The following is a 21,882-nucleotide window of genomic DNA, read 5'->3' on the forward strand; positions in this document are numbered from 1 at the left end:
GGACTGTATTTCTACATTTTATCTGCAGCTCCCCGCTGCTCCCTAACTGTACAGCCACAGGTCACTGCTCAGATTGTAATCTGTTTACTCTGAGGGGCACCTCCTGTCTCTTCGGATCATACTCAAATGTTCTGGTTAAATTAGATGTGCAAAAGAATTTGGTCTCTCTGCATGAGCAGTCTGTCAGACTTTGTGAAAGCTCAATCAATTTGATCACAGTTTGATCACATATTGGACTGCCTGTTTTGAAATCAAACTTTATGTTATTCACCATTTGGATACTGACGCATGACTGCAAAGATATGTGTATTGACCCGACTAATACACCTCCACTCTTTGCCCCATTTTTAGGCTTCTGCGAACTTAACTGATCAACATGTACAAATATTTGCTCAGATCTTTTGACAGGGGACCTCTTTGAGCACATAGTATTCTAACAAATTTCGTACATGACTGCTCATAGGAGAAATAAGAGATGATATATATAAATAAGAAAATATCAACATGTAAAGAACATCTTGTTTTTGCATCATGTTTTGTTTTGTGGTGGAAAATATAGTCCTTTGACAGATGGCCAATGGAGAAAACTGGCCACGATGGTTAAAGTTGGTAATAGGTGCATACATAAAGATTACACACTGTGTCAACAGTGGGAAGACAAATCTGATGTGATTAAACTCATATAACCTCTGTGACCAAACAGGAAAACCGGAGAGCAGGCAAAAAAGAGAGCTTGACATCAACAGGGCCATTTATTTTAAGGTCTGACAGTTTTCAGCTGTTGTCTCATCCAAACTTTTTCTTTCATTTACTGCATATAATCACTGGAAGTAAAATTATGTTTAGCTTTAATTTCATGTATTGATATTAATTTAATTATTGTGAAATATTTTCTTTCTTGTGTCATCATTAAAAAAATGTTAACCACAAGGCTGAATTAAAAAAAATAATAATTACAAAATCTGAAATCAATGTACAATTTAGTTGCTTATTCAACACCTTTTTATGCTTTACTATGGTTTGTCAAATAAAACCCAATACAGGTCAGTAAGGAAATTTCATCATCAGATTCCTCTTTTTATTTTTAAGTTATCTTAATTTCTAAACCTAGAGGAGTCTGATTGGTATTTTTGTTACACAACGTTCTGGAGAATAGAATAAATAACACCTTCCTGGTATATTTCCAGCAAGATGCCTTTCAGCAAGATTCTTAACCTTAAATTCCTCAATGGCTGAAATGTTTGGACAGCTGGACTTAAGAGGTCTTACTTAAAGTCAGGTCACACCAACAAACCCACATTAATGGGTGTGAAAATGGTGCAAGACTTTGTTCAAATGTTGCTGTTTTTAAAGTGTGTTTTATACATACAATAACTTATTGAAGACAACGGGTAACACAACACATTTATTGTCATAAGATTTTTTTCCCCTAAAACACTTTTAACACTACAAACAACAGTATGACTATGATCACTTATTGAGATCAGGAATGAGATCCATATGAAACTAATTTGCAACAAATAATGTGGCAATTCCCACGAGAGCCAGATGTTATCTTTGAAATCTTTTAGTTCTCTGTATTTCTTTTTCATTCACTGTAAACTAGAGCCATCTAGTGTTTAGTGTCAAAATGTACAAGTTAAAACTTTGAAATATTGAAAGTCCGTCTCTTGTTTTAACTGTTTGTGTAGGGAGCCGAAGTGAAGAAACCACATTCCAAAAAGTGAAGTAGCTTAGTACTCATCATGAAATGGGTACTCCGGATGGTCACTCCACCTGTGTCAAAGCAAACAGACTTTAGTTCCTGAGCATGATATGAGACGACATGATATGACTATTCTTTAAACAGACTAATGAATTACACAACAGGTTATATTGTTAAATAATACAGTACAGTAAAAATTTGTAAAAATCTAATCAAATGGATTTTACATAGACATTAGGTCCCGTGTTAGGTACCATCAAAGGTTGTACTTACATCAGTAGTTCCACAAAACGAATGTTTTTATTTAGGGATTCAATGGCTCTCATTTCTTCCTCAGTGAGTGAAAAATCAAATATCTGTAATAAAATCGAATGGTTTTATTTTATTGAAATGATAATAGTACTTTTGCCCTAACAACAAAGCTCAACGGCTTTCAGCTTGTCCCTTCAGGCGTCGCCACAGCGGAACATGCTCTGCATGTTGGTTTGGCAAGTGTTTTTACGCCGGATGCCCTTCTCATTACAACCCTCCCATGGCACCATGGTGGCCCTCGGTGGCTGGGTGGGGCACACCTGGTGGGGTGGGATTCGAATTTGCGGCCTTCTGCATCTCTACCTAATGCTGTACCACTGATCCACCAGGCCCCTGAATCTACCCTAATAACAGACAGTACAATATGCAGAAGGTAAATACAATGCACACCCTGGTATGAAAAAAAACAACAACCTGGAAGTTGTGTTTGATCCTCTCAGGACTGAAGCTCTTGGGGATCACTACGACTCCCCTCTGGATGTTGAAGCGCAGAGCCACTTGAGCACTACTCTTCTTGTACTTGTTCCCAATGGATACAAGCAGTTCATCCTCCAGCAGGGGAGGGCATTTCAAATTCACCCTAAACCAGAGGCAGAGGAAAAGACAAATAAGGCGAAAAAAAGAGACTTTCAAGTATCAAAGTGACCTTTTGATGACCTGAACTTTGTTATTGAATGGCTATTGAATTGCAGTACATACCAGGATGGATCTCTGGAGGAACCGATTGGGCAGTAAGCGACTATCACAATGTCATTCTGACGACAGTACTCCAGAAGTTTGGGTTGTGTGAAATAAGGATGGCACTCAACCTGCAGGTAAGTAAGAAGAAAATACATAATATAAAAGAACATGGCATAACTACATGTTAGTGTCCTGTGCTCTTGGCAAATCAATGACATGGGTGAATTGGTTAAAAGGGTAAAATCTATTACTTTATATACAATAAAGTCTACAATATATACAATATCATTTAAGATGTTATAGTGTCAAGTAGTTTTATTCATATGTTGAATATGAAACATTTTTAAAATATGAACCCAAAGGACACACTGCTGCTGTGTCAAGCCACACTTACTGAACTTTGTCGCAATGTAGGAATAATAACATTTATTCTAGAAAAGTAAATTAGTAAAAAGTATATAAATGAATAAACTGAGGACAGATAAAGTAGAAATCACTTCCAGTCCTTTTCGCATTAGCCAAATAGGTTAATTGGAAAATATTTTATTGAGTAACTTAATTGGCTCAGATTGTCAAACTGTCACTGGATTTCTAATGGTTGCTGAATGGAAAGCAGATAATTGCTATGGCCACGAAGTATGAGAAGCCAACCAGAGCGTTCTTGTTAACAGTTAATACTAGTTTAGGCTGAAGTATATTACAGTATGTTATACTAGGTCTGATGTCAGTGGGGGTTCCAAAGAAACAAACTAACATCACCTGGTTGGACACAGGTTTGTGTTTGAGGCCGGGCTTATTCAGCAGTAGCTCCAACTGCCTTCGGTTGAAGTTTGATACTCCCAGAGACTTAACGAGTCCTGCATCTTTGCAAGCCTCCAAAGCCTGTAGAGCAGACAAGATTTATATCCACTCAGAGATTGATAGAGATTATCTTTAGAGACTTTCTGAGATAGTGGAAAAAAGAACCAATAATGCTTATTGAAGAGGAAAAATAGAACACAGCTTAGCTGTTTTTATGACTCTATTTGTTTCTAACGCAGCAGCAGAGGTTGTGGCAGATTTTAACTTTCAAGTAGGAAATTATATCACCTACCAATTTTGAAGTAGCACTTCCGCATTTTATTTATCATTTTCATACTATAGTTTTAATATTTTCTTGGAAGACTTTTGTCGCATACAGCAGTTCATTAAAATGGCCATTTTAATTAGAGAAGGAGCAAGGAATTATATGACACAAAATTTCAGATCTGATATATTATGAGAGGTCACTGGCTCTAGTTTTTTGGAGTGTTGAACTGTATTATTCTTGTATAATGCTCATGTAAATGCGTGAAGCAAACGTGAAACATGGGAATATTATATCAATAAATTTAAGCCAACTACAAAGAAAGACATTGTGAACACAAAGGAACTCACCTCCCATGTTGCACACAGGTCAGTGTGGTGATAGATGTATTTTCCATTTTTGTCTCTTGGATAGAACTCTTCTCCTGGCTATGATTTAAGGACAGTTCAACCATTTACATTAATACTTTTACTAAAATACAATATATAAACATAAATGTAAGTACAGTATGTTCCCTGAGAGACTTTGATACTAAAATACTGTGGAAGGAAGTACTGTGTGGAGGTGTAGTTGGCTTCCTCTTGACTTTAGTTAAGATCACTCCAGTATAAACTAAGAGAAACTAAAGCCAGAACGTGAACAAAGCTGCAGGGAAACCAAGCTGAGGGATACGGAGGAACTAAATATGAGCAGATTTACAAGGATAAGCATGAGCATGAACAGGACTAATGAACGGAAGAATCTTAATCTGAGCACCAACAAAACTAGGAGAACTAGAAAAACCATAATACAGAAAACTACAGAAACTACAAAAGCAAGAATACACAATATTCTAAACAGTGTGTACATACAGAAACGGTAAAATCAACAACAAAAAAAAAGACGAGTGGAAGTGGGAGCGGGAGTAAATAATAAATCAGAGGTGCACACATAAGCACTATAGGATAATAATTATGAGAAATTATTATTGAAATAAACAATACTACCAAAACAACAAGAAACCGACTCCAGGGAACAGGAGTCAGGCAGAGTCGGGAAGCAGAGGAGGCCAGAGAACAAAACCAAAATGAAGTCTAGGACCGGGATCATGACATTCACTGCCCTTCAGGCAGTCGTAGTTGTCAAAGGATGATAATTAAGAAGTTAATAAATGTACTAATTAAACAGAAGCAAGGCTTCCACAGCACCCCCTCACATTAAAATAGCTTATTTCTATTAAAATAACACGAATAATGTTGCACGCTAACTTTAATTTTGCAACTTAAATGAATATGAGACTATGACCAAATCAAAACAAATGAATCCACTTGCCCATCTAAACCAAACAAACCCCTGGTTCTGTGATCTAAAACTTGGCATACAATAACTACCTGCACAGCTACACTATATTATTATGTTATTATTGTAGCTTTAACATTCTTGGTATGCCATGTAGTGCTTAATTATCACATAAAAACATACATATTAGATTGTAAATGTTCATGCAGACCATTTATTTAGGATTGATTTCAAATTGTTGTTAATCAGCACCTTCTTATATTGTATTTGGAACCATCCTGTTTTTCATGGAAACACCACTGTGTGTTTATGGCTGGCTAATAGTTAACTGGCATCTAATACTGTATGCGTAATTCAAAGAAACCTTGAAGGCCATAGGAAGCTCCATGATGTAAAGATCCACATAGTCTAGTTCCAGTGCTTTCAGGGTTCTCTCCAAGGCTGGTCTGACCAACTCTGGTGGATGGAAGGTATTCCAGAGCTGAGAGAGAAGATCAAGACATAGTTAGAAAACATTTACCTGAAGTGAAGCGCTCAACAGAAAACACAAATGTGATCTTAGAAAAGTGTTTAAAGATAAGTGGTCCAATGTCCAATTCAAAGTAAGGAGGCATGAAACAAATGGCATGTATCAGAACTTCGTGCCTTTCCACAGTAAAAGATGTCCTCTCTTTTCACAGTCCCGTCAGCAATCCTTTCTCTGATGGCTTGACCCACTTCATGCTCGTTGAAATACACCAACGCTCCGTCGAAGTGCCTGTAACCCACATCTATGGCCAGCTTGACACACTCAAGTGCTGTGCCTTTGGGTGTCTATAAGAAATCCACAGAAACAGTAAATATTATTTATCCTGGTCTTGATAAGGTCACAGTGTAGTGTGTGGAAACGTGCATTCCTCATCAACCGTGCAATTTCCTTATCTACTCACTGCAAGCAATAAAGTCTGACACTCTTGTCCTTATGGCAAATCCTACATTAAGCAGACAATAACAATCCAAATTCATTTCCTAATCAAAAGATCCTTCTCACCGTTCGAGGTTGCCCGTAGGTGCCCAATCCCACCAGTGGAATCCGGTTCCCATCACCGAGAGGGATACTGTGGCTCTCTGCAGTCAGATCCATGTGTGAGCAAACTCAACTGTTCTCTGGCCTGTCTACTAGGGAATGTAGTGCTTTCATGAACCTTGAACCTTGGTCGTTTATCTTCCTTATACCTGTTTTTGCGATGTTTTTTGCATCCATTTGCAGACAAAGTTAAACCCAAAAAGTTGCACCTGACAATGATGGTGATCTCGGACATGTTGATGTTGCACATTTACGGTGATTTTTTTTTTTTTTTTATTCACATGAAAGAAAATCGTAAAGTTAAGAACTAGACATTTATGCCTGTTTCATAATCTTGTGTAAATAGGCCGTTATCCAACTTTTCACCATGGTCTTCTGAAAGGTGGTTATTATTTTATGTTTGTTTTATATCAGTGTAGATTGTAAACTTTTTGTTCCTGTGCCATGATGATGGGTTTGTAATTTGATTTTAAGCGTAATATTTAAGCAAAAGAGTATCCGCATTTGGTTAATTGTTAACTTAAAAAAAAAACTGTTATGTCATGGCCCTTACAGGAGGGCAAGGCTTACGTGGTGACGTCACGCATGAGCACGTCTTTCAGTCAGAGTGGATGCGAAGACAAATGTAACGCAATGAAAAGTAACGTCGCAGCACTGTAACGCTGCATTACCTGACCATTTGGATTCTGCGAAATCCTGACATGGTAACGCGCTACGTTGCAGAGTAACGAATATGACCGTCTGAGTACTAGACCCGGTCCTGCATCACACAGTTCTCTCCCACCAATACTGGTTCGACCCCACCCCTCTCGCGCTGCACTGAGCGCGTGCGGTGCAATTTGAGCACCATCTGCGGCACGCGAGCGTCTTGATATCGTATTTATCTGTTGCGCTAAAGGTTCCCCGCTCGAGTCGAAATTATTTCCTTATACCGAGAAGGCACAATTTTTGATTTTAACAACACTGCGTTATTAAAAAATAGAAAGTCGAACTGTCTGAGAGTGAAATGGAAAACGCAGGTGTGAGAAGATGCTGTCTTTGGGAAGCTTAGCATGAACATGAGTCAAACCTTAGATTTGTAGCGTCGAAGAAAAAAAGTGCCGCAAATGGATGGAGGCGCAAACAAACGGGAGCCGCGGGACGCAGCCGTCATCGTGCTGGAGAACGAGGCGGAGAGCGTGCCGGTGCAGGAGGAGAAGTCCGGGGCGACCGTCCAAAATGACCTCGACACTTGTCCCGTTTGCCGTCTGAACTTTCACAGTCGAGAGCCCAAACTTCTGCCGTGTCTACACTCTTTCTGCAAGAAATGTTTGCCGTCACCCTCGAGAAACCTGGCCATGACAGGGCCGCCAAACTCCCAGGCTGACAGCGCCTCCAAGCCACGTGAGTTACCTTGTTTACAAACATGTGGATTAAAGGAAGTCGCCTCTGGTGGATGAATCTAGCATTGAAAAAAATGTGTTTCTGATCATTTATTCTACTCATAGTTGTATGTGAGTATATTTGTCATGTGAGTTTCCTTTACTTGAATCGAATTTCCGTGAGTTAGACCAGCATGGATGTTTGCTCCTGTTTGATTCCAGTGAATGTGATTCGGTGCCCGGTGTGCCGGCAGGAGTGTATGGAGATCGACGTGATGGAAAACGTCTTCGTGAAGGACTCCGCTGAGGCTCCCAGCAGCACAGTGGAGAGGACAGTCCAGGTTAGTGGCCAAAGGCATTACCATATGGGGGCAGCCTTGTGGCTTGTTTTGGGGACAATGGCAGTAATATTCCTGAAGGGATGAGCTATTTCAGTTTGCGCCCTGAGGGATTGAACAGAAAACTTTTAGACAGCAGAGTGTGCATATTACAAACCCTTAAAGTGTGGGTTTGTCATATCTGTATATTCTGGTTTCATACTCGCAGATGAGTTCAAACCAACAGATCTCCTAACAGTTTCACCTTGTCACCAGAATGATGTCTAAGTGATGCCTGTCTCATGCTTCTGCAGTTCTGTATGACCTGTGACGACAACACTGAAGCTGCTGGGTTTTGTATGAACTGTGTTGAATACCTCTGTGCCACCTGTGTGGACGCCCACCAAAGAGTGAAATTCACCAAAGACCACACCATCAGGGAGAAGACAGAACTATCACAAGGTATCCTAACCAGTGTCCATATGTAAACTTGTCCTGGGTGATGGGTCAGTAGGTCAAAAATGACCACTTCTACTGTTTTTGAAAAGAGACTTGAAACTCAACTGCTAAAGATGGTAAAACTAAAAGGATTCTCCTATAAGATAAGTAAAGTATTTGCAAAGAAAAATTTCAACTTACAAGTTTTATGGAATTGGGTTTATACCTAATCATCCACTGGCGTTACTGACTGTAATTCACTTTCGACCTTTCTAAAGCTGAACAGTATGTGTTCATTGGTTTACAAGCTGAAGCTGTAACTAAAGCAGCAAAGAACTCGTGAGAGGCGAAAGAATCACATCTTTTATTCTTGTTCGCTCTCTTGATCGCTCACTCTTTTTTTGTTCTCCTCTTTGCTCACCTTATTTAAAGTCTTGAACCGTAAACCATGCTAAGACCTGTCATGAAGGATCAGGTAGTGATCCCCCCGTTAATGTATTATGATAATACTGAGCTTGCCTTCTTGCATTGTGCCAAACAAAAATGTTGTTTGGTCTCTAGGTTGGGAACCATTGTAAGAGACAGTGTTATTTTAATATAAAAAAATTTGCGTTATGTGCTGCCGAATTTAACTTAAATAAAAACATTTAGTTGGAAAAAAAGCAAAGAAATTTTAAAAGTGCCTATATAATTCTTTCGCCACAAATTCCAATTGGCAAGTGAACTGCAGTAAAACAATAAAAGTGAATTCATTAATAGTATGTAAGCCTGCGATCTTGGAGTAGGACACTTACGCATGCCTTGTTTATCATGTTCTATTTAGGTCCTCTACATTGTATTTAATGCAATGGCAAACAGTTGGTCATTGCCATTAGCATGAATCTTAGAGCCACTATAAGGCTGAATGCCAGTTTGTACCCATAGGATAGAAAAAATGTCATTGTATATGTCAAATGAAAAGGTCCAAATGATGCGTATTCTGTTGTTTTTCAGAGGGTTGTGGTGTGTCGACTCAAAGACCAGTGTTCTGTGACATCCACAAACAAGAGCCATTGAAGCTGTTCTGTGAGACCTGTGACCTGCTAACTTGTCGTGACTGTCAACTAGTCAAGCACAAGGACCATAAGTACAGTCACAGTCTATAATATACACTTATATCATTTTCATCATCATCAGGTTCCTTCACCTGTGTACAAATGTAAACTGTGTTCAACAGAATACTTTAAAATGTACCTTGTACTGTGATGACAATACAGTATGTTTAACATTTTTACTTTTTAAATTGTATGCAATGTTATTTTTGGATTAGTTATCGGTTTCTTGAAGATGCTTATAATAACCACAAAAAGCACATGGAGAGAATGACCCATCAGCTGCAGGAGAAAAAGAAGCTGATTGAAGATGTGTCAAACTCCATAAACAATGGGTACGTACATCCACATAACCTCAACTAATTTTTTTCCCCCTTTTGACTTACGTTTTATGAACTACAAGAGCTGTTGATTAATTTAATGTAGATCTATATTATAGATATCCTCTAAAAACCGTATAGATGTGTTGTTTGACAACGCATATAATGACAAATCCCCTTGCAGACTTGTTCAGGTTGCCGAGAACCACGCATCTGTCCATAACGAAATAAAGAAATCCATCTGCAGTTTGATTCTTGAGATAAACAAGAAGGGCAAAATGCTAGTTAATCAACTTGAGGTAAGACACTACTAGATTTTAAAACCATGCTTATTTACTAGCTTTGCTGTGGTGGTGTTTTTAGAGGAACATTCTTTCTTCACAAGCTCAGTTGACTGTCTTACCCTGAGGCCCAGAGCATATCCCCTCAAGCTGTTTGAACACTGCAGATGTTCACTTATTCATGTTTTCCAGGCTGTAACAAAAGATTATGAGAGTGTCTTGCGAAAACAACAGGAGGACATTGGCTATCTGTCCAGACACCTGGATCATGTCATCAGCTTCACCAAATGGGCCATAGCCAGGAATGGGGGCACAGCCCTCTTGTACTGTAAACGCTTGGTGAGGCTTGTCTGATCATTTATCTCCTAACAATATCTCATCACAATTTTGTTTAACTAACCAGTCAACACTGAAACCAGTAAGGAGCCTTGTCTGTCTTGGGCATGATAAAGTTTGAACATATGTATTCTGTAAGTGTCATCAGAAAATTATTAATAACATCCCTTCTGTTGCAGATTCAGTTTCAAATTGGAAACCTCCTTCGGGCAAAATGCAGTTCCTCAGTTGTACCACAGAGCACTGTACGCTTCCAGTGCCGATCGTCTTACTGGGCCTCAAATGTAGATCTGGGTAAGACCTAAGCTACTTTGAAACCTCACCAAAGTTTGCAATTTGCAATTTCCACTTTTTCCAAATGCAGTTTTTCATTTTCACATTGCTCTCTATGTAAAATGGATCTGTGGCAGTCTGCTACTTGGTCCTGCAGCAGTGAGGGGAACAGATTCTGACCACAGCAGGCATCCAGATCATAGCGAGGAAAGATGATATATCAAAATATCTTTCTACTTCTAGCTGAAAAATGCCTTCAGATGACATCCACTGTAGGAACCTTTGTATTCATGGTCAATCTGCTTTTCGAGAGCTTCCCCATATGACATCATCTGAACTCCCAATGATGAAAAACTTCTCCGGGTGATGTCATCTGGACGGGTTTTTCACCTAGAAGCACAGAAATATTTCAGTGTCAGGGAAGTTTAAAATCATTAATGTACATTCACACCCTAAACTAAAGCCACAGAAAACAAGTTGGATTCAGTGAGGTCGCCCAATAAACTGAGCAGGACCTCAATTATTTGGTGCAAGAAACTGTTGAAAAATAAGATTTTTAAATAATATTTGATAGATGGAGCTGTATTTAGGTAGCTAGCAGGATCAGTATGTATGAGCTAGCCACAGTGTAAATATACACCTCGTTTTAAATTAAAAATTGGAAACGAAATATGTTTAAATTAGCCCATTTTCTTTTTAATTTTCATTTGAATTATAGGTAAAATATTCCTCCATATATGGACAGAGAAGAAGGCAAAGTATGTGATGGTAAACTTTTCACACATTGCAAAAAGTTTTTGCTAGTTGCGTCAGTCACATATACTTTGTCATGGCTCCCTTTCCCTTGAGAGACCCCTGTGTCAAGCTACAGTACATGTCTCTAAACTGCATTATTTCTTTTTGCCATAAAATGAAAAAAAAAAAACATAAATAAAATGTGTTGTTTGAGTAACACAGATTTGGTTTTCTTTGTTTTATAAAATTATGAATTCATTTGTTTTAATTTGGACTATAAAAACATCACATTGGGGACTGCGTCGGCCCTTTTTCATGATGTATAGACCAAAATGTAATCTGAAACTTCTTCAAGAGAACAACTGACAATAACCTGATAAAATATTGTTTGCTGCATGTCTTCTCAGTGTCTTACTGCCCCCTGCCTAAAAGTTCTCAAACTTTTTAAAGGTTTTACAACTTTTCCAAGTTTCTCTGGAGGAGTTATATTTTCATCCCTACTGTTTGATGTCTCTTCAGGCTCTTTAGTGGTGGAGGGTGTACCAGGCCACCAGCTGGGTGGTTTTCAGGGTATCCCTCATCAGCCCTCCCACCCTGGACAGGGCCCCTCGTGCTCACCCCACAGCTTTGCCCTGGGAGCTCCCCATAATACTTTGGCTCAGCTCCAGATGCAGGTGGACAAGCTCAACCCGCAGTCTCACTGGCAGTTGCAGCCACCTCCTCCATCCTGGACATGGTACCAGAGTGTCAGACTACAGCGAACTGTCCCGGGGCCCCTGCAGGGAGGCTCTTCCTCCCAAAGTATACTTCCTCAACCAAGCCGCAGGTTTCGGGTGCCTCCTCCAAATCACGTGAGCCCAACTAGCAGCTTACTGAGCCCTGGGTTTACGCCCCAGGTTAGTGTGTGTTTCTGCATGTGAGTGTGCATTGTGTACTCATGTCTTTTGGACTGACAAGTTCCCTTAACAAGCACTGACAGTGGATGGCATTGTCCTAAATAGAGGAGACAGCTTTCACATCCTAGGCAATTTATCCCTTTCCTTGTCAAGTTGGATTTGAGTCTTGTGTGAGCTTACGACAAAAAAAAAAAAAAAAAATCATAAATCAAAAAATCTGCAGCACAACTGCAGCCAACATGTTACAGAGGACTGACCCAAGATTCAAAAACAAAGGGTTGATAACATTGCGTCATCCAAGCATCCGAGATGTTTAGTCTAGTTCAAATGGTGTTTTGGTTCACGCTCTGAAGTATAGACTCATGCACCGGGTGATACCGGCATATGAAGTGCACACACAAGTGTCGTACTGATTTGAACAAGCTGTTGCAGCTGCACACTGAACTCTTGCTTTCATTTTTTTGTTGAGACATTTTATTGTTATATCGTAGTGCAGCTGTTAAGTGCAGATACATTTGATGAATTAGTTTGTAGCGTTCATGAAATTATTGATGAATAGAAAACCCAATGTGACGAGGCTTAAAATCTCTGCAAGTAGATTTTCACCCTGTTTTGAAATAAATTTAAATTCATTTTACATTAAAATCTAGGTGCTCTTCTTCTTCTTTTCCTTTGGGCTGTTCTCTTTCAGGAGTCGCCACAGCAAATCATGTGCCTCCATCTAACCCTGTCCTCTGCATCCTCTTCTCTCACACCAACTAACTTCATGTCCTCTCTCACTACATCCATAAATCTCCTCTTTGGTCTTCCACTAGACCTCCTGCTCGCAGCTCCAACCTTAGCATCCTTCTACCGATATATTCACAGTTTCTCCTCTGAACATGTCCAAACCACCTCAATCTGGCCTCTCTGACTTTATCTCCAACACATCTAACACGAGCTGTCCCTCTGATGTCCTCATTCCTGATCCTGTCCATCCTTGTCACTCCCAAAGAGAACCTCAACATCTTAAGCTCTGCTACCTCCAGCTCTGCCTCCTGTCTTTTCTTCAGTGCCACTGTCTCTAAGCCGAGTAAAAAATTGATCTGATCTGTATGCATTGTGTGTGTGTAACAAAAAACACGTTTGGCATGTTGCATTGACAAGATTGCAGCATAACTTTGTTTCTCCACCACCCTCTTCACTGTCTTATAGATAGCAACAAAATGTAACTTGGTAAAAACTACATTTTCCTCTATTTTTTTGTGTCTCTCATTTACTTGTAGCCTCTGAGGGGGGTGGGAAGCAACACGAGCTACCAGCCCAGGCCTGCAGGTGTATTTTCATCTTCACCTTTGTTCACCCATGTTACACCCCTGCCCATCAGTGGTAGTGTGAGTTCACCTCAATCACAACAGACAGTAAGTGTTGAGTTACCTAAAAACTTGATACCTGAAGATTATTATTAAAACATATTTGCCATGCAGTGAACGAAGTGTGATGCTGTGTTTAGATTGAGCACGCCCACAACAACAGGGTGGACAATTCAGCTGGTCCTGTATATATTCTGAAAGCAAACTGTCCCCAGAGCCTTCCACCTACTTTCACACATAGAAATGGTATGTCTGTGGTAACCATTGCCATTTGTACTTATGCATATTTAGTGGCATGGCAACTGTATGTATTGCTGTGTTCTTGCAGAAGTAATACACAGTCTGCTTTTCATTTCTTTCAAGTGCAAGGACAGCAGATTTCACCAGGTTACATTGCTGTTTCCCTGGAGGAGAAACCAGGGTAAGGTGACAGCTGCGCACATATACACATAGATTATCGCTGCTTTTCTCTACATGTTGTTTAGCTCCAAACAGCACTGTTTTGTTATGACCCCAGGCTCTTTGTGCTGTTGGTGTCACCAGTGAATTTGGCTTTATTGTAATTGGCTCTTACTTTGTTCCCAAGGGCTATTTCCGGGAAACCTTCAGAAACACAAAGGGCTAGTGGAGCAGTGGGCTCAGCTGTCAAGAAAAGACGAAGATTGTCACCAGGGCCCATCATTGTTATTAAAGATGAACCAGAAGATGACAGTAGCTATGTAAGATGAATGTTACAGTCCAATAAGCAATTTTAGTATAACCAAACTTTGTTGCTGTACCAATTGTTTCATTCCATTACTCCAGTGTGTGGATTTGAAGGGAAATCGGGATTTAGTACAACTGGGGTCATAGTTTTGGCAATTATTTCAGAAATGGTCTATTATACAGTGAAGCTCAGGCATGAACTTAAGCAGTGAAATGATGAGGTTGTAGTCAACTGCTTAACCAGATTTTCTAGACGTCTTCTTTTCGAAACTGTTGATGTCAGTCAATAACAGTAATACTGGACAGAAAATGAGTGTGTGTAAGGCCCAACTCTTGCATGGCAATTACTGTACTATGAAAGAAGTTTACAACATTCACAGACCTCAGCATTTACCTTGGTTAATATGGTGCTTCAAGTATGATTACCAAGAGTGGTGGCCCAAATTAAAAAACTTTGACCAATTTAGCCATATTAAAACTTTTTTCTCTCTGTTTGTGGATTTTAGGTACAATCCAACCAAAGAGCCAGCCTTCCTGACAGCACAGCTGACCAACTTCAAATTAGTCCCCAAGGGGAGAGGAGCAAGGTCCCATTTCAAAGCACAGACAACAAATCCCAGAGCCCTTTACAGTCTCCAAGCAGCCCACGGGACCCAAGTAAGAATAATGCTCCAAATGACACCGGCTCACTGGGAGAAGAACAGCAGGTTGACCAAAATCAAGCTCGGATTGAAGACTCTAATGAAGTCGCGTGTGCTGTGTGTCAAGGCGGAGGAGAGCTGCTGTGCTGCGATAAGTGCCACAAGGTTTTTCACCTCACATGCCACGTTCCAGCTCTTCTCAAGTCTCCCTGGCAAGTTCTGTCACACGAAATGTATTCATTGCTGGTATCAGAGGAAAACCTAGAAACTCATGTTTTTTTTTTTTCATTTTAAAGTGTATATTGTTGGCATTTTGGTCTATATAATGTCCCTTCTGCAGTTGAAAATGAAAAAGGCAATTGCGCATGTAACTTTTCCACCTGACAGCATGAGTAATTGCTTGCTAATATATGTTTTCGCTTACTGGCTAATGTATTGAGTCTCCGGACTGTCTGTTTTCAGTGGGGAATGGTTTTGCTCCTTCTGCCGTGACCTGTTAGTGCCTGAGATGCAGTATGATTGTGATATCAAACCTGAAGCCAAAGCATTAAAGAAGGAGCCAGAGCCTGAAGGAGGCTTTCCACAAGTGGACAAACGAGTCAGTACACCTTTTCTTTTTAAATGAAAACATTTTGCTGCAGTTCAGTTTGAATAATTTTTGTAGTTACAGAATAATTACTTGTAGTGAGGAAGCTGATTTGGTACTTTTCTTTATCCCAAGCAGGAAAGTTCAAAGCCATAGCATGACATGGACACCTATGATTATGAAATAAAGTATTATTAGTATTTTAGTGATTTCTATCTTTTGGATATCAAACACCTCAATTCTGTACATTGACAACAGTTTGTAGATCCTTTTTCTACAAACATGCACAGCCATGTTCTCCCCAAACATGTTATGGTGGCCTACTCCTCATATTCCCAGCTCATTCATTCATTGACTGGCCTGAAAAACTCACTTATTCCTAGTTTATTAATTGGAATTTGAACACCTAACACAAGAGAGCCAGTTCTCCTGACCAGGAGCAGTTTCACAAACTAATGACGTTTTGCAAACAGCAAACTATGATTTTATTTATGTCAACACCTTTTTCCAACCAGATTTTCAACAGCAGGTTTCATTTACCATTACATTCACCATTGACAATCACACTACAAAAAACTACAGCCACGTTTCAAGTCTAAAGGTGATGATACATCAAACTGACATCAATGAACTAGAGATAATGATCAGCTGCTGATTCATCTCAGGTCAGCTTTTGTTTGGGCTGACAAGTGGTGCTTGAACACTGAGATGTGCCTGTAGCACTTCATGCTCTGTGCTTGCTCGAGAGGGAAAAAAAGCAGACGACGTGTATGTACAAACTGTAAACAAAGCAGAGTTACCACACCAATGGTTTATACTTCTACAACCCCGATTCCAAAAAAGTTGGGAAGATGTGTCAAACATAAATAAAAACAGAATGCAACCCATATTTTATTCACAATAGAAGATAAACAACATATCAGTTGTTGACACCGAGACATTTTACTATTTTATTACCTATAGCTATAATATTAGCTCACTGTGAATTTGATGGCAGCAATACATCTCAAAAAAGTTGGAACAGGGTGATGTTTAGTATTGTGTAGCATCCCCTCTTCTTTTAACAACCGTCTGTAAATGTCTGGGAAGTGAGGTGACCAGTTGCTGGAGTTTTTGGAGAGGAACGTTGTCCCATTATATTTTTGATGCAGGATTCTAGCTGCTAAACAGTTCTGGCCCTTTGATGCTGGATATTTTGTTTTATTGTTCGCCAAATGTTTTCTATTGGTCAAACGTCTGGACTGCAGGCAGCCCAGTTCACTACCTGGACTCTTCTTCAAACAGAATTTAAAATTTGGACATTTTTTTCATTGTGGCTCAGACCATTTTAAATGAGCTTTGGCCGAGAGAACACACCAGCGTTTCTGGATCATGTTCACATATGGCTTCTTCTCTGCATGATATGGCTCTAACTTACATTTGATGATTGCACAGTGAACAGTGTTCACAGACAGCGATTTCTGGAAGGGTTCCTTAGCCCATGCAGCGATGTCCGGTAGAGAATCCTGCCTGTTTTTAATGCAGTGTCGCCTGCCAGCCCAAAGATCAGGCGCATCCAGTTTTCATCTTCGGCCTTGTCCCTTGCCCACAGAAATTCCTCCTGATTCTCTGAATCTTTTGATAATATTATATACTGTATATAATGGGATCTTCAAAGTCTTCACAATTTTACGTTGAGGAACAATTTTTAAAACTTTATTGGTTAACCCTCTGCCCATATTTACATTTAAAGGCCTCTGTCTCTCTGAAATGCTCCTTTTATACCCAGTCATGTTACTGACTGTTACTGTTGCAAATTAACCTAATTAGTTGTCAAATGCTCCTACATTTGTTTTTGATTTGTGGCAGTTTCTTTTCCAGCCTTTCGTTGGCCCTCGTCCAACTTTATTGAGACGTGTTGCTGCTATCAAATTTAAAATGAGCTAATATTTTCCATTTTGTTTCAACATCTCATATGTTAATTGTAATACAGTTGAGTGTGGAATACACCAAGGTGCTTGATGCTAACACAGAGGGATATAAATGTGCAGAATGTAAAATTGACACCCTCCACCGCTCTCCTTTCAAGTGTGAGGGAACCTATGGTGTCTGTCAGGTGCCATGTCATCATCTACAGCCGTGGATTTATTAGGGGGCTTGTGCCCTGGTCGGCCGTGGACTTTCTGTGTGGAGTTTGCACGTTCTGCTCCGGTTACTGCGGTTTCCTCCCGCAGTCGAAAGACATGCATGTTAGCTTAATTGGCGACTCTAAAATTGCCTGTATGTGTGAATGTGAGTGTGAATGGTTGTTTGTCTGTCTGTCTGTGTTGGCCCGGATTTAGACTGGTGACCTGTGCAGGATGTACCCCGCCTCTCCCCCGATGACAGCTAGGATAGGGTCCAGCCACCCCACGACCCAAATAGGATTAGCAGTTGCAGACGATGGATGGATGGATGGATGGATGTTTGGGTTTGTCTGTTCCCAAATACTGTAGAAGCAGAGCAATATGGCAACCTCCCTGAAAGAAGGCCCAGTCTTCATGTATATAGAAAGGCACCTTCTAAGCTAAAGAAAATGGAACAATTCTTCTTTTCAGTTGATTGCACACTAATGAAAGATACATAAATTATACTATAAATACTATATTCCATTTGTGCTAATAGATCACTCAAAGTTTTTCCCTTTAAGAGCAGACAAGTATTGCGTTAGAAGCAATGCAAAGCAGATCTTGGTCAGATAAGTACCAACATTGTACCTGTGTCAGGTTTACATTATTACATAAACTGATACAAGAGACAGTAGACTGGAGAACTGTTTTTGGTTTCATCGTGAACTTTTGACACGTATCTTTTTCTACTTCTGCAGAAGTGTGAGAGACTGTTGCTGCACTTGTTTTGCAGTGAGCTGAATTTGGACTTCAAAGAGCCTGTATCCCCCTTGGTGAGTCTGAACGTGTGGCTGACTACAGAGGCACAGGGTTCATGGGATTAATGTCACAGGGAGTTACTGTAACTGGGATTTTAATGACATCTATAATGCAGTGTTTTTCAGTAAAGACAGGAAAACGATGAACCAGAAGTGTAGAAACTAATTGGGTACAGACATTTGTCTCGTTTTTGTTACTTGAAGCCAAGAGTGGAATAATATTAGTAATTAGAGACAATGCTGCAGTACTGTATTTACATTACTATATTTGTGCAGAGCATGTAACTGCAAGAATGCATGTTAATGTCCACACTCACATGTAATACCTAATAACTATGAGATATTAATCACGGTTTTACAAGGGATCTTGAAGTTGTATTCTATTCTATCTCCCCCCTTTTGAAATGCTGTAGGTATATGCCAGTAGCAGGCTGACTACGAAGAGACCAGTGAATCTTTTCACTGTGAAAAAACGTCTAGAAGCTAATCAGAGTCTGTGCTACCAAAGCACTGCAGAGTTTGTATCAGACGTCAGGCTCGTCTTTGAGAACTGTGCAGTCCTCCGTGAGGTACTGTTAACATAAAGAACTCTTTAAGGTATTATTCAATTATTGACAACGGCTAATAAATTATTTTGTCAACATTCTTGTTTGTTCTGGCAAAGCAGGCTGACACAGACATCACAATGGCAGCCAGGAAGCTTAAGCAGCTGTTTCAAGAGCACCTGAGGATCATGCTTCCTGAACAGACTTTTCCAGAAATCAAACTGGAGATGATATCTACTGCCCCTGCTGACTCTCAGTCCTCATCTCTTGACAATATGTGCCAGCCTGCAAAGCGCCAGCGCACGTGTTCAGACTCCCAGGATGCACCGGGGTGTCCCAGTGGAGACAAGGGAGTCGTATGAAAGCACCAATTTTCTCAGTTATATTTGTTGGGTAATACTGAATCTGAAGAAATACTGTCGGGACATACTAATAATACATGCAGCACATTTGTTAAATACAGGGTACAGCCGTCTGCATATTATTGGCACCGGGCTCTATTTTAGTGCTTAAAATTCTTTTATACCTTATCATGAGTCTTGTTACACTACAAACATTATTGTCTCCACGGTAATAACACTGAGTGAGTGCATGAGGGTGTGACCAGGTGTGATGACTTTTTCCCGTTAAGTGTTGTGTAAATGTACCAGTGCTCAGAGCAAAGCTCATATTCATGGACCTAGATGTTTGCGGTCTGTTTTAATTTGGAATAAGTGAGTTATAGGGTCCTCTTGAGGCCAGAGAAATGAAAACATCATGGAATCAGTGTGATAAAACAACAAATTGTTAAGATGTTAAATTGTCACATGTTGAGGAATTATTTATCGGATTATTATTATTATTATAAATCTGTATATCAGCACAGATCTGCAGATTTAATCCTGTAAAATTAAGTGTTGTGTAATTTAATTTATTTATTTTTCACATGCTTTTAGATGTTATTGTGAAGAGCTGAACAAAACAAATGCTTCAGCATGTGACACAGTTTGTTCCCTGATTAATTTAGTTTGCTTCTACACACTCACCATTGTGATCAGGTTTCTTACAATATCCGCCCGAACTTTTTGTTAAAAACATAGTTTCATGTAAGTCAACCTGCGTGTGTTAACGGGCTACAATAAATCATGACTATCAGGACTATATTAGTAGCAAAGTACTATTACTCTCATTACAACTTAACTTTACAGCTAAGCAGGACAACTTTTTTCCTTTTCAGCAAGTTCTTGTAGTCGTGTTGAGTAACAGCCTTTGGGCCCCTGAAGGCAGCCTTACGACCTGCCTAGCTGTGTTAGTGGCACTTTGCTGATTGACACAGACTTGGTAAAACATGCTTTGTTGATCTTCAAAGGAACTGTACCGCAACCCCCCCCCCCCCCCCCCCCCCCCCCCACACACACACACACACACACACACACACACACACAACGAGATTAACGGTGTCTGAATGCAACCTCGGCCACTCCAATTTCCTCCTCCTGTGAGCTCGGAGGTCGCGAGGTCACGCTGTTCTTTCTTGTTAAATCCCAAATGTGGACTGAAGATGGGGAGGAGGAGTGACGGTTTGGTAATTTTCTGGAAGGCTAGGAGGTGGGGAAAGTTGCCCCCAGATGTTCCCTGCACTCTAGCTAGAAGCTCGGCACAGCTCTGGCTCTCGTTTTGGCCGTTCTTCTTTCCTTATGTGACATTTTAGATTCTTTATCTTTTCCTACATTGCACCCTGGAAAAGATAAGATTAAGGACAGGTCAGCAGCACAGGGGTGCCCTTTGATGTTCGGGCCACTATTACATGACTGAGGGGGTTTCCACATCCTTGATGATGTCTGCAAGAACCTTATCTTTGCTGGAAGTAATTGTGCATTCCTAATCTTCCAGAACCAAGATGTTTTTACATGCTTAACTGCATTTGCTCCAATAGATGAGAACATTTCACAAGTTATGCTGCGGTGTGTCATTTTTGAACAATGTACCCATTCAATTTGCAATGTAATCAACCTCAATTTGCAGATGATCTGATTTGAAGACGTGGCTGTGGAAGACACAGACACCCCTTATAAATGTCTAATTGTCTCTTTGTGGTGTATGCATTTGTGTTAATGGGCCAAAACATGCAAAATACTGCTATGGCGCTTTAAAATGTTCTTCCTGCCAAGGGTTCACTCAGAGGAACATTGCGATGGAATGAAGATCACAGAGATTAAGGCACAACTTGTCATACGCTATGCTTTAACTGTGCAGTTACTCTTTACAACTGCCATATACTTGTGGCCCTCCATGTCTGCCTGTGGTGTCCCGATATCAAGTCCTTGGTGATGTTTCTAGACTGGTGGTGGAGACATATGGCTCTGATTAGAAGATCATTTAACCTCTCTGTCACCATGCCCAGAGTCAGTAGACTGATTGAATTTGCAGAGGGCCATAGTTGGTACAAAATGTTTATTATGCAGTCTAGCAATTATTTCTCCTCTTCTGGCCAATTCTGGTAGACATGCGTGAGTGAGTGAGTGGCTTGTTTATGTCCAGCCTTTACTAACGGATCACGATCATGCTGGCCACATCTGTGCAGCACTGGGGGAAAAAGAAGTTTAGGAGTAGGTCTGTGGGGGTTGTATATCAATGAGGCTTCAAATGTAAGAGTGGATGTGACACGCTCAGAAAGGACCAGTGAATTACTGCAGTTATTTGCAGACGTGGTAGTGAAAATATTTATTTATTTTTATTACCACTGTTTCCGCTAAGTGGGATATCCAACAGATTTGCAGGCTTACAGTCTGGGCATAGCCACAACAGATTTTTAAAATACCTCCAAACCAGCTCCAGATGTTGAGTAATCAGCGCAATCATTAGTCACAGACTGAAAATGTCTACTTTACTAGTGATGGGGAGACAATTTCCATGTGTGCGTGCATTCTCTGCAGCACAGTAGCCTGAAGGCACTAAGAGTTCTTCCAGTGGGCTGTGCACCACAAATGATGGCAGCCCACCTCCCTTGGTA

At 40.2% G+C, this 21,882-nt stretch overlaps 2 protein-coding genes across 2 annotated transcripts; one reads left to right on the forward strand and one right to left on the reverse strand.

Annotated features, from left to right (window-relative positions):
• Positions 1-1,392: 1,392 nt before the first annotated feature.
• LOC137125712 (aldo-keto reductase family 1 member D1-like) lies at positions 1,393-7,032 on the reverse strand. The gene is made up of 9 exons (XM_067501606.1): positions 6,073-7,032; positions 5,688-5,855; positions 5,407-5,523; positions 4,115-4,192; positions 3,458-3,580; positions 2,717-2,826; positions 2,432-2,597; positions 1,979-2,061; positions 1,393-1,776 (listed from the first exon to the last, which is right to left on the reverse strand). Exons 1-9 carry the CDS (start codon positions 6,163-6,165, stop codon positions 1,734-1,736), a joined length of 981 nt encoding a protein of 326 aa, XP_067357707.1. The 5' UTR covers positions 6,166-7,032; the 3' UTR covers positions 1,393-1,733.
• Positions 7,033-7,050: 18 nt separating this feature from the next.
• Positions 7,051-21,766, forward strand: LOC137125710 (transcription intermediary factor 1-alpha-like). The gene is made up of 18 exons (XM_067501602.1): positions 7,051-7,491; positions 7,692-7,810; positions 8,101-8,248; positions 9,218-9,350; positions 9,534-9,650; positions 9,820-9,934; positions 10,109-10,255; positions 10,432-10,546; positions 11,780-12,156; positions 13,422-13,556; positions 13,649-13,754; positions 13,872-13,929; positions 14,095-14,227; positions 14,720-15,066; positions 15,317-15,452; positions 18,286-18,360; positions 18,759-18,914; positions 19,013-21,766. Exons 1-18 carry the CDS (start codon positions 7,215-7,217, stop codon positions 19,250-19,252), a joined length of 2,934 nt encoding a protein of 977 aa, XP_067357703.1. The 5' UTR covers positions 7,051-7,214; the 3' UTR covers positions 19,253-21,766.
• Positions 21,767-21,882: the final 116 nt, after the last annotated feature.

Source organism: Channa argus, chromosome 4 (genome assembly GCF_033026475.1).
Source record: "Channa argus isolate prfri chromosome 4, Channa argus male v1.0, whole genome shotgun sequence".
In the NCBI taxonomy this organism is placed as follows: domain Eukaryota; kingdom Metazoa; phylum Chordata; class Actinopteri; order Anabantiformes; family Channidae; genus Channa; species Channa argus.

Bases quoted from the DNA above. Each gene is read 5' to 3' on its own strand.
- LOC137125712 (XM_067501606.1), bottom strand. From the start codon at position 6,165: ATGGATCTGACTGCAGAGAGCCACAGTATCCCTCTCGGTGATGGGAAC. The intron at 5,856-6,072 runs GTGAGAAGGATC...GATTTCTTATAG, and splicing joins CCTACGGGCAACCTCGAACG to ACACCCAAAGGCACAGCACT. The intron at 1,777-1,978 runs GTAAGTACAACC...GCTTTGACACAG, and splicing joins CGTTTTGTGGAACTACTGAT to GTGGAGTGACCATCCGGAGT.
- LOC137125710 (XM_067501602.1), top strand. From the start codon at position 7,215: ATGGATGGAGGCGCAAACAAACGGGAGCCGCGGGACGCAGCCGTCATC. The intron at 7,492-7,691 runs GTGAGTTACCTT...GTTTGATTCCAG, and splicing joins TGACAGCGCCTCCAAGCCAC to TGAATGTGATTCGGTGCCCG. The intron at 13,557-13,648 runs GTAAGTGTTGAG...TGCTGTGTTTAG, and splicing joins CACCTCAATCACAACAGACA to ATTGAGCACGCCCACAACAA.